At 43.4% G+C, this 13,479-nt stretch overlaps 1 protein-coding gene across 3 annotated transcripts in view; it reads right to left on the bottom strand.

The window, feature by feature from the left end:
- The window catches only part of KCTD19 (potassium channel tetramerization domain containing 19), a 2,598,446-nt gene that overhangs the window by 384,186 nt on the left and 2,200,781 nt on the right, over positions 1–13,479 (bottom strand). For all 3 annotated transcript variants that reach the window (XM_078669086.1, XM_078669084.1, XM_078669085.1), the window contains one exon: positions 5,309–5,410. In XM_078669086.1, coding sequence (XP_078525212.1) covers positions 5,309–5,410 — 102 coding nt within the window. The remainder of the gene's footprint in view (positions 1–5,308; positions 5,411–13,479) is intronic.

The raw sequence follows: 13,479 nt of genomic DNA on the forward strand, positions 1-13,479 counted from the left end.
CAGGACTACTAACTCACTATCTGTGAACTTTGGATTCTTCTTAGGGGGCATGGTAATGTGTGTGTGAGGGTGCTAGTGAGGGTGGGTGGGTGTCAGTTTTGCGAGGTGTATGTGAGAGTGCTTTTGTAGAGGTGCTAATGGTGTGAAGGTTGTGTGATTGCTGAGTTGTGAGTGTGTCTGTGTTTGCTGTCTGAAGGTGTTCTGTGCTGGCTGGTCTGCTGTATTTGCAAAGGATCATGGTAGTGATGTTTGGCCTTTATATTGGTGGAGTTGTGGGTGTGTCTTTGTTACAAGTTTTATTATTTTTAGTATTTATTGACTTTGTCATTGCTTATTTGGTCCTTTTTTTGTGTTTTTTACTTTTATGTTTTTTGGGCGTGTAGGAGACGTTCTTCTGACCGAGTCGGATGCTGATGTTGGCTCGTGCGGGCTTCTCCGAGACTTTCACGCTGACTTTCTTCTGTGCTGCATACGCATCGGTCGCGATTGCTTCAGGTCCCTGTTTTCTGTGCGTGTCGGTCATGCGGCTTGGGCTCCGTGCGAGTCGGTCTGATTTCAAACGCATTGCATCATACTGTGCGGGTCGGACGTCGCGGGTACGTGTCGGTCGGGTTAATTCCTGGTTTGTGTCGGTCGGTGTGTCTCGCGTCCCGTTTCTGGGCAAATCACCGGTTTCCGCACGGCTCGGTCGAACGGCCTGTATTCCGTACGGGTCGGTTGTACGTCACGGGTGTTGCATTGTACTACACGTGTCGTAAGGTGCCTGTACGTATCGGTCGGACTCCGTTCCCGGTCTGTGTCGGTCGGTTCGATTTTCGATCGGAATCGGCCCCCAAATATATATATATTTACAAATATAATGTCGATATTATGATAGTCTTGTCTTGCACCTTGTTTTGAAAATCATTTTTTTATTGTTTTACTTTACACACACCATTCATTGTACACCATAAAGGAAAGGCATTTTTCTGCTTCTCTTATTTCTGGCAACACAATGATTCTCTCTGGGAGGTAGTACATATTGCCCATATTTGTGATATTACCTTGTGCTTCTGTCTCTTTACAAACTGGTGTTCAGGTAACTATACCACCATAAGATATCATCAGCTTAAACATAATAGAAAAGATATAGATGGGCATTAAGAAAAAATAATACACATAAAAGGAACAATTCTTAGACACTTTGGACTTAAAACCAGCTTACTTCAGTGCTCAACTGTGATCCCATGCACCTTAGTTCAATTCAAACATATATATTTCTCTATCAGCATTATATAGGAGCGATACAAATAAGCCAGAAGAGATAACCTCACTTATTTGACACCATCTTGCTGGGGTCTGGTAATTCATCCTTCATCTTTCTCAAAGTGAATTAGTACTGCATCCCACATCTGAGCAAAATCTGTGTTTCTCTGTCCCCTCCTTGTCCCCATATTTATTTAGGTGTCCTCACAACACGCCCACTGTACCACCGTATTCTGCCGTTTGTTAATCTATAGAGGTATCCCATTCTTCCAGCTCATTGTCACTCGCCTTTTCGTTATAACCAACTCCAAGAATATATATTTCCTAGTGGCTTTGTTATCTTTAGGGTAGGCAAAGGCATCAAATATGCACACTTCTTCCAAACAATCTATGGTTCTTTCTGTAGCCCTGTAATCATGCATGTGATACGTTGCCATAATGTTGTCAATTGAGCGCAGCCCCATGTCATATGATAAAAGTTAACATCTAAAGTCTTACACCAGAGTATGAAAACTCTTCAAAGACTTTATTAATTTTGAGTTGGGAGTGCCCTGGAGTCCCCTGCAATGTTTGAAAATGTAGTATAGGGGAGCCCTGGTTTTCAGATTTAATTAGCAATGCAAGGAAGCATCCTGATCTCTCCCTTTCCTTGTGCATATTGGTCCTATCAGCTCTATTGTCAAAACACCTCAGTTTCTAAAATAATTTTGCTAATTGTTCTTTTTCTTCCATAAAGTGCCTGGTCATGAGGGATCGGTTTCTCGATCTTTCTACATATCTCGTAATATTTCCTCCTGTCTGGTAAAGTCTCTGTCAGTAGTGTGCCTTACCCTAACCATGCCCTGTATACAATATCCCTGTATACCGTCTTGAGTGTTTCCCATTCTATAAGAATCGATGAGGCTGTGTCCTTGTTTTCAGTAAGAAAGTGTGGCATGGCCTTTCAAGAGTGTTGGAGGAGCACCTGGTCTTCTCGCATGTCTGTCTTTAGTCTCCAAGAGGGCATGGTCACCCTCAATCAATTCCATCACAGCATCAGCAAACACCAGATTATGCTCGGACAGAGTTCTACAGATGTGTTCCATATTTACAACCTGTGAATGTTCTGTAGCTGTTTAGATACATCTGTCTAATCTAACGTAAATCGTAAACAACATGGCCAAAAATATATTTCTCTTCCTTGTTGAGAGGTCCAAGGGTCCATCAGGGACTAATGGGACTGCCACACAATAACTGTCCCTGCTGTTTTCATTACCATTGAAGAAGGCAGGAGTGGGTGGGAACACTTCACCTCTAGGTCAGAAATGCAAATAAAGTCACCTACTAGTATGCAGGGGTATTGTCTCATCCCAGCCAACAGAGGTTAGGAGCCAGTAAAAAAGGTCCCTCGATTTGGCGCATATATATTAATTAGGGCAATGTCTCTACCATCAAGCTATCCTCAAATCAGAACCTGTCTACCATCTTTATTATATGTGTCTTCATGGGTTAACATTGAACTCCAGGTCTAACTCCTAGCGTAAGCTAAATGGTGTGTGTAATTGAGCTGTTCCCTTCAATGTTTCTGCAGAGCCTTCTCCTCTCCAAGCAGAATATGGGTTCCTTGGAGAGAGACTATATCAATTCCCCACACCTTAAGATAAGAGTATACCTTTTATCTCTTAATTGAATTATTTGGGTCAGTGGCATTCCACACAGGGAGCCTATATGTCCCCCGGTTCTCTTACAGCATGGTGAACGAATGTGTCGCACTGGGACTGTGTGCCCCAGTGTGTGCTCAGTCACAGCTCTAAACTATACTTGCTCCACTCTGCCTACTTAACTACCTTTGGTTCCAGTGGTCTCTCCTATGAGACACTCAATATCAGCGCAGCTCCTCACTCTCCCCCGAGTCCCTTGGTATCACTAGTTCGATTCATGTAGTCAAGTTCATGAACTAGGGTGAAGAACATAGAAACCTTATCACGGGTCTTACTGATACACCTTGGTCCTTTTAAACCAACAAAGAAGAAATTGGCACAGAAGCTGAAATATAAAATACATATTTATTAACCTCAGCTGAGGGAGACTATGTCACACAGAACCCTTAGCAACTGTATGAGGCAGTCTAAGGAGTACAGAAAACTGGGGCCTTATATATGCTTAGGGTTACATAGACAGCATAAGACCAAGGGGAGGTCCTGGCACATGTAAGCATGCAAAATGCCTAATATGGGCATGCAAGATCTGCTTGCTCAACAAAGTGGGAGGAGAGTTACTTCTCCATACAGCAGCAAAAATAGCCTGACAGTTGGATAAGAGGAGCAGGTGCATTCTACTAGCTAGGCCCTTCTGAGCATGTGCAAGGCTCTGAAGAGGGAAACAGCACATGGCGAGCACATGGATAACTAAAATGGCTGCCAAATACAAAAATGGCTTTTATCTCATGCTAAAAAATCCCTGCAATCTTTAACAAGGGGGTCCGTCCTGCTCTCAGCTCGATAGATGACTCGTCCTTTTAGCCACAACACCTCATTGGAGACCATAACTCAGGCCCGCACACTCCCAATTGTTTGTCCATGGCCCCTGTTCTTCAGATCATGTGGCCTTGGAAACCCATCGCTCCTCTCTTGCAGTCGCTCCACAGAGCATTAAATTGCAGCCCTGGCCCAGCCACCAGGTCTGCTTTCTCCCTGGCTGTTGCACCCAGCCCAGTGGTTAATAAGTGCCAGGGCTTTCCTCAGGAGGCAGCTTGCACCAGCCCATTTCTCCTGTCAGCGCCGCCCAAAACAGAACCAACTACTAACCATGAATGTGTCAAAAGGAGGTGGTATAATTACCAGAGATGCTGACTTCAGAGTTGGGGGACCAGGTTTGAGTCTCAGCGTTGGCTCAACATCCTGTGATTCTAGGAAAATCACGTAATCTCCCTGTAAATTAATGAGTCCTCAACTGGTGCTCATGAAAAGTGCTGGTGTTGGTGATTAAGTGCTGGTGCTGGGCACCAGAAACAGCCTGCTCAAATTAAGCACTGACCCAACCTCTATCAATCATCAACTCTCCTGACCTCAAGCGGGCTTTGTCCAATCTCAGTATACCTTGCTTCACCTGCGGAGCTATTTTCCAGTCAGGGTAGGTCTCTCGGTCCTCTGCGAGCGCCCCACAGAGTCTTCTGAGTTCTTACAATTCTGCCGCTGCTGCCGTATTGTCATCAGCCTCCACCCCACTCCAGCCGACAATCTTCTTACCAACACTGCAGCTGCAAGGGGCAGTCATCTCTTATTGCGCCCACTCTGCATATTTTCACCTTTTTAAAGGGTGGGTGGGTGTATCCATTGTTAATCTAAGGACAGGATGTGTGTGGATCAAGGCCACCGGTGGAGCTCCGAGAAAAAGCGTGCCATTCCACAGCGACTCAGGCCAAACTCCCCCCCCCTCCAAAAAAAAACAAAATCTTGTACTTTACATTACAAGTATATAAAAGTGATATTTTGGTTGCTGATCTTTTGGCAATGATGTTTTTGTCTCATTGATATTCTTTTATATAAAACTGAATTAAAGATTATGATTAGCCTGTGGGAACGATTGGAACCCTGCCTTTGTTATGCTTAATTTATGTGCATGTGTCAAGAGAAAGTCTGCAATTCAAATGCTCTTTAAATACAATGATGGAATAAAGTTACAGAAGAAGACAGTTAAGTGTTACCAATTTTCCTTCCGTTTTCTAGATATCTTTTACACCTTGTGATAGCCAGAAAATGACATTTTGTGATTAAATGATGAAAAGCAATTAGCCATCTGTTACTGATGTAATGATTGACTTGTGCCAAAAGGTATTTTAATCTCCATGTTTTTATGGAAAACTCATGTTGTTTTTTTGACATTGTGTTAAACGACTATGAGAAATCGCTAGGTGACATTTTACAAAGAAAGGGACATTGTACTATCATGGTAAACATAAATCAAAAATGTTCAAGGTGTATCAATTTGCTCATATGAAAATGTTCTTAGCAATTAAGGCATGACATTTTGGCAACAAAAATGATTAATGTTGACATACATGCAAAACATAAAGAGTACTTACATCTGCCCATCCAAGTAACTTGTCATAAATGTGGCTATCACGTCTAAAACATTCAGTAGTCAGTAATTTTTCTACAAACTCCTTTGAGGAAATCTGGAGAGTCTAACAGAAAATAACAAGAATACAGATCACGACTGTTGAACAAACCACATGCAACAGCTTTAGTATCAACTTGTACCAAGAAATAATAAAAGTAACTTATTTAATTGAGTGTATTCTTTCTTTGTTGTTTTATATGACAAGCACCAGCTGTACACGGGTACAGGTTTGTAAATGCACAAATGCAAGAGATACCATATTTTGTCGAAGATTCCCTGTTTCCTCTCTGGACCTCTAATTTTGAGGTCTTCTGTGGCTGCAGCCTCCTGAACCAGTTTAGCAACCTTTCTTCTAACTAACAAATGTGGCTCCAATTCTCGAATGTATGACGTTACAACACATGCCATTACAACGCATGCCGTTACAACGCATACCTTTACCCCGACTTTCTGTCGGGGGTGCATTGGAAGTTGGAATAGTATAATTTACTATTCCAACTCCAGTGTCTGCAACAGTAGGGAAGGTGTGGGCATTAACTCCAACACCGTCTGCCTCCAGCAAACAAGCCTTTCGCGTTGTAATGACATGCATTATAATGACATGTGCTGTAATGCTTACATTGTAAAGGCTGTTTCCCAATTCTCAAAAGTCATTTTGAAGTATGTAAACTAGTAATCTAATAGTACTACTCCACATACTACAAAATGGCAATTCACAAACATATAGCCAGAGATTTCCACCACTCCTATGTTTTCTGTAAGGAGATTTCTTCACAAGTAAGTATAGGATTTAGTAATAATAAAAATCTTTCTTCATTCAGAAGTAATCAGGACCATACAAAGATACATTAAAAGCAAAAAGACAAAAATGCAAGCAATAAAATACATCATCAATACAGTTAAAATTCCATCTAAGTAATGTACAGAAACATAAAATCTAATCAACCATCAACACATCTAGAGTTGTGGATCTAAGTGCTGCTCTTAAAAAATTAATGACTGCAAAAAGCATATAATCATTAGGTAGATGCTGCAGATACATTAAGGAAACCTGAGCATGTCTGAAACACATTGCTTTTAGAAGAGGCTTAAGATACAATTTCCTGGGGTGTGTAAAATATTTACATAGGAGAACAAAATGTAGGGTATCCTGTAGAGACCTATGGTTGCAGCCACAGGGACCTCTCGTTTCATCATGTAAAACAAAACCAGCTGGCAAGGCTAAAAGGTAGTGGAGCTGATTGAATCTAAAAAGAGATATTAAAAACCTATCCGAAGCATTTGCTAACAAGGATAGATGATTTTCCATACCCTGTACTCATTTTAACCCCTTAGCTGCTAGGCCTTCCCCCCCCCCCCCGTGCTATGCCTTTTTTGGCTATTTGAGGTAGTTCGTGCTTTGGCCCCTGTAACCTTTTGACCACATAAGGTATCCAGGCCAAATTTGTGTCCTTTTCTTCCAATATCATGGGGATTCTGAAGGTACCCAGGGTTTGTGGATTCCCCTGGAGGGGACCCAGAAATTAGTCAAAATACAGCAAAATGTGTTTATTTGGGTGGAGGGAATGGGAAAAAGTGCTACAAATGAAAGCATCTGCATTTTCCCTGCAAATGGTATCAACAAAGGGTTTGTGGAGCTGCAATCACAATTTACCCAGCTTCCAGGGACTGACAGACTATTGACAGAAAACCAACATTTTTTACACAGTTTTGGCATTTTACTGGGAAATACCATATTTCTGCTATTTGTTGTGCTTTCAGCCTTCTTCCAGTTAATGATAAAAATGTGTATGAAAGCAATAATGGATCCTGGAAAGCCATACATTTTATAAAAGTAGACAACATTATACATTTAGCAAGGGGTCATTTGTGTAAATCCTTCAAGGTTTCGTTATAGAAACTAACAGTTGAAATTAGGAAAAAATTAAAATGAGTTAAAAAACACCTATTTGTGCCAACGTTTTCACCTGTAACTTCTTTATAATTATGACAGATGTTTAAAACAATATACCATGCCATCCGCTGGACCTTTCTAGTTGTGGGGATATATAGGACTTGTGGGTTCACCAAGAACCCGATGAACCCGAGCCAATAACTGAGCAGCGTCTTGCAAAGGTTTCTTATTATGTAGCAATTCATTTGGGAAAATATATATAGTGAAAAATCAGGATGAAAGACACCTATGTATTTCTGAAATTGGAACAAAACATAGAGTTTAGAAACAGTAGCTATTTGCACAATTCCGAAATTGTGAGTACCCATACTACCATGAGAATTATAGGACATTTTTCCAAGTGACTTCCTCTTTACACATTGTCTTTAATTTGGAAGGCAGATATGCATCAAAAGTCAATAGGTAATAACAGTTGCTCTACAATTCTGTGTTAACCTAAGCCTCCCAATAAAAATGGTACCTCACTTGTGTGGGTAGGCCTAGTGCCCGCGACAGGAAATGGCCCAAAACGCAACGTGGACACACTTCATTTTTACAGTAAAAACAGACCCTTTTTTTTTTTGCAAAGTTCCTAGCTGTAGATTTTGAAACCTAGCTCTGCCGGCACCTAGGGAAACCTGGCAAACCTATACATTTTTGAAAACAGGACACCCAGGGAAAACCAGGATGGGGTGACTTGTCTGGCTCTCACCAGGTTCTGTTCCTCAGAATCCCTTGCAAACCTCAAACTTTGTCAAAAACATATTTTCTTCACATTTCTGTGGTGGAAAGTTCTGGAATGTGCGTTGATCCGCAAAATTCCACCAACCCCACATGCCCCATTGTCTTCCCCAAACAATGGTATCTCACTTGTGAAGGTAGGCCTTGTGGCCGTGACAGAAAACAGCCCAACATGCAATGTAGACACACCACATTTTCAGAGTGAAAACTGACCCTTTTTTTGCAAAGATCCTAGCTGTAGATTTTGAACCCTAGCTCTGCCGGAAACCTAGGGAAACCTAGCGTACCTATACATTTTTTAAAACTAGATACCCAGGGATTTCCAGGATGGGGTGACTTGTCTGGCTCTCACCAGGTTCTGTTACCCAGAATCTCTTGCAAACCTGAAACTTTATTAAAAAAAACAAATTTTCCTCATATTTTTGTGGTGGAAAGTTCTGGAATCTGCGTGGATCCACAAAATTCCACCCACCCCGCATTCCCCAAAGTCTTCTGAGAAAATGGTACCTCACTTGCGTGGGTAGGCCTAGTGCCTGGGACAGAAAAGGGCCCAAAATGCAATGTGGACACACCACGTTTTCACAGGGAAAACTGACCCTTTTTTTGCAAAGTGCCTAGCTGTAGATTTTGAACCCTAGCTCTGCCGGATCCTAGAGAAACCTATACATTTTTGTAAACTAGACACCCAGGGGAATAGAGGATGGGGTCACTTGTCTGGCTCTCACCAGGTTTTGTTACCCAGAATTCCTTGCAAACCTCAAACTTTGTAAAACAAAAACACATTTTCCTCACATTTCTGTGGTGGAAAGTTCTGGGATCTGTGTGGATCCACAAAATTCCACCCACCCCGCATTCCTCAAAGTCTTCCGAGAAAAATGGTACCTCACGTAGGCCTAGTGCCCACAACAGGAAACAGCCCAAAACACAACGTGGACACACCACATTTTCACAGAGAAAACTGACCTTTTTTTTGCAAAGAGCCTAGCTGGAGATTTTGAACCCTCGCTCTGCCGTCCGCTAAGGAAACCTAGCGAACCTATACATTTTTGAAAACTAGATACCCAGGGAAAACCAGGATGGGGTGACTTGCCTCGCTCTCACCAGGTTCTGTTACCCAGAATCCGTTGCAAACCTCCAACTTTGCCAAACAAAATCATATTTTCCTCACACAGATATTTGAGAAAAATTCGATTTTTTTCAGCTAAACTTGAGGTGTGCAGGGGATTCTGTGTAGGAAAACATTGGGGGGTCCACGCAAGCCATACCTCGCTGGACTACCCGGGTGTCTACTTTTCAGAAATATGTGGGTTTGGTAGTTTCCCAAGGTGGCCGCCGAGCCCGGGGCCCCTCCCACCCCTCAGGAATCTGTAACACTCAAAGATTTTTGCTACGTGACCGATTCTCTAAATCGACCAGCTTCCACTGAGTATCCTCTTTTATAGTCCGTGAAGATTCAGTCAGGGCCTTTTGAGCCATGAGTTCATCTTCGAGATTTGAAATGCGTGCCTCTGCTTCATTAAATCCTGAGGTAAAGTCCGAGCAGGTTTTAGCGATACGACTTACTGAATTCTGAAGTTTTCGACAGAGGTTCTGGACACTTTGACTTTTCACTGTAGTTTCCTCCCGATGGGACATTATTGATTGATAAATTAAAGCTAAAGATATATCTTCTGGAGCATAAGTTATATATATGTCTTTCTGTAAGCCACCAGGTGGTTCCCTTTCAGACTCGCTGTTGTCAATTTTATGGTCCAGTCTCTTACAAACCGTGTGAGGACTACCTTCCACAAATTCACCAGTCCTCCAAATACGCACTGCTATGGTCGCTGCCACCGACCCAATTTAGCTGAGCTTTTAAAATTGCCGCTAAGTCCTTACAAGATGATGTAGACTGGTCATATAGGGAAAAAAAATCACCAGATTCAGTGTCTTGCAATTATACATTACCATTTTTGTCGGTGTCAGTGTGTGCCCCCATGCCAGAACCCCCTACGGTAGTAGCCAAATCATCTATCTGAGAATGTTGCTCCTTTCCCCCCCTGATCTTGAAGAAATTAATGACGCAGCGGCTGAAGATATAGGGGCTACATTTTTCCCAGTCATTACAGCCTGATTAGCCCCCATATTTTTTATAATTTCCAACTAGTTGTTGCCCCACTCCTTCCACCCCCTCGATTTGTAGAGAGCCCAGATTCTTCCCCTTTCTTTTGTCCTTACCCACGATAAGGAGCTCTGGAATAGTCCGCTTAGATATCATGTCAGTTTTCGACCCCTTCACATTTAAGAACTCTTTAGTATTCTTTACCGCCTCGGGGGGATTACCTGGCTTCTTGACTCCACCACCAGTATTTCCTTCTCCATGCGAGTCCTCCTACAATCACAGTTTCCCCCACACACCTTTGGGAGGCATCACAGCAGACAAGGATACTCCCTCTCGAGCCTCCGTACCTCTTCGAGAACGCATGGACAGCCCTACACCAATAGAGCGGGACCACCGAGCAGCTCTGCTACAACCTGCCGAGCCTCATCGCAGCCGCCACAAAGCTGATCACCATCCCGCAGTGTTCCCCACAGCGTTCCCCACAGGTGAGCCCCAACTCAGCATTTTCCTCCGATCCGTGCGGTCTCACAATGCTCTTGGCTTCTGTCGAAAACTAATTGCTGCCTTCGCCACTCTGCCATCTTGCGGACTCCAGCTACGGTGAGCGGTCAGCTTACATGCCTGTGCTTGCGTACGCCATATTGCCGCTGTGACAATTTTTTGGGGGATGGGTCTGCCCATTCTAGGCAGACTCCACCCATATGTATGAAGAAAAAAAAGCCTGGTGCCTAGTGGGTTTTCTGAAACCCCCGGGGCAGATCAGGGGCTATTGCCCCCATCTGCCTCCTGGGGGTAGCAGAATGTCTTTTGCCTTCTTTGCAGGGGTAGGGTGGGGGTATTGGGATGCCCATTCTGGGCAGCCCCCACCCCTGGCCAAAAAAAAGAATCCCTGGCGACTAAGGGTTTCTGCCCCATCTGCTCTCCAGGGATGGGCAGAAAAAATGTCTCTGGCAAAAATTCTATGGGGGGGAGCAATATAGTGGGATCGGTCTCGCTTCTCCCTGTGTGTCACCACATGGATTATCTGGGGTGTAAACACTCAGACCACAACCCCCAATTCCTCCAAATAACTTGGGAGCACAGGATGCCGCTATCCCGACATGGCGCCTGCAACCCGCAGCATGATAAGAACCGCCATTTGCGCTTCACTAGGAACCGCCACAGCAAATTTTTTCAGCATTAATACTACCAATGCAACAGATAGGAGGGTAGAATGGGATGCTTTCAAAGCTACTAACAGGGGACATTACTTGGGTCTGAGTTGAAACATCCGCAGACAGTTAGACTGCGACATTGCACGTTTTATACATATGCTTCTCCGGCTTGAGACAGGCTCAATAACTGACCCAGAGAATGCCCACCAACAAGCAGAGGCGAGATATGAACACACTACAATGTTGGAACGACGAAGATGCCTGAATTATTCTGTTCACTCTGCCCACAGGCATGCAGCAGTGGACCCAGCAGGGCACCTACTAGCGTGGCTGATATGCCAGGACCAGCCTCGACATCCTATCCTTTCCTTGCAATCCTGTTGGTTGTCTCCTGCAAACCCAACATGAAATACATAGGGAACTGATTAGGCACTATTCATTAATATATGAGTAGGCCACTTGCTGTAGCCCTGACATTCTTGCAGATTTCTATTTAACACTTCACTTACCCACCATCATACCTGAGTAACAGGCAGAATTGGAGGAGCCCATCACACTATTCGAGGTCCACAAAGACATCAGAGCACTGGCCACAGGCAAAGCTCTGGGGCCTTGAGGATTACTACCTGAATACTATAAAGTGTATGCCCCTGTGTTGGCCCCCTAGCTGCTTGCCCGCTACGAAGTGTCCCTATCGGCCACCTCCCTTCCAAACTCGGCCACCTCCCTTCATAAGCTCCTGTACAATCATTCACATCTGGGAAATTATGAAGTTATCTACATGTGTATTACCAAATGAAAGTAGAAGCTACCTGTGTAAGCATGGACATGTGGAATGTCAACAATGTGCAACTGTGTATAACAACTATGTCACCTCAACACAGACATGCAAGTGTACAGTCTCATGACATCTTTATTCCATAGTTCCAACCTTAGGCTGGGACAATTTTTTAAAAAAAAACAGTTAAATAATACATCTTTGAAATGATCTGTGTCAGTGACCACGCATGTCATGTAGAGACCTCAACAACATGGTAGAACAAGATACATCTGACAGTGCCAAATTAATTAGGCAAATGACAATTGGTTCATGCAATCAGCTGGAGCCATATCGACAACCTGCCAAAAGGAATCCCACTTCATTGAAAAGAAGGAACCAAAACATGGCAGTACAAAGGTTTCTGAGTACACGTCTCTTCCATTCCAGTGTTGCAGCATCTGGTGGAATGTCACAAACATTTGTCTGTGGTGTGCCTCAATTACAGTGGCATACAATGAGACACACATCAACAGCTATGTTCAGTTCATACACATTACGGACTTAGCCAATGTGACGAGAGACCAGCATGAATTAGCCCAACAACAACATTGTGTTGGAGAATATGATGGCACACACAGATAATGTACTACCACACTAAAGGGAACAAGTCAAATGGAGTATCAGCAACTCCTATCCTATCGCTGTGCAAGTGGCTTGGTACTAGAGTATTACACCCAAAGACTGTGCCAGTCATTCCCCTGAACATTCCATTTTCATTTTGTACTGAAAGGAACCTGCGGCCAGGAGATGCAGTGCTGCTGTGAGTTTCACCATTGGAGTCAGGGATGTGGGCTAGGTCCTTCGAAGACGTAATCGAGGCTCCAACTGGTCACAGAGACGTTGTATTGTCTGCCTATTCAGTGGAAACTTCCTGATGACAACTCTTTCTTCCACAGTTTGTTGGTCTGGAAATGACTGGAATACTGGAGGCTGTAATCTCCTCCCTCTGTCAGGGTACCTATGTGTTGAGTGTAGACACATATGGATATTGGGCACAATATCCACACCAACATATACCAAGACACAGCCAAAAGTCGTGTGAACAAACATTACTGCATATGTGAGCAGAGCACATACTTGTATGATAGACAAAAGCATGCATAGCAACTTCTTGTATGCAGAAAGTGAAAGAGATGCCTGAAAAGTATCTGGATGATGCATATCCCCATTGACCACTGTTGTGGGAGAGCCCATTCCTGGGGGAAAGCAACCTGGAAAATGACATTGATTTACCTGATATTTGCAGAAGTCACCAGGATGAATCTGATCCATTGCCATTATTACAAGTTCCAACTAACATTCCCAAACTAGACTGCAAATGTGTCTGTAATAGCACTGTGCACATCATACAAACTTCATTTGTATGGTGGACATTGCCATGTTG

Source organism: Lissotriton helveticus, chromosome 12, assembly GCF_964261635.1.
Source record: "Lissotriton helveticus chromosome 12, aLisHel1.1, whole genome shotgun sequence".
In the NCBI taxonomy this organism is placed as follows: domain Eukaryota; kingdom Metazoa; phylum Chordata; class Amphibia; order Caudata; family Salamandridae; genus Lissotriton; species Lissotriton helveticus.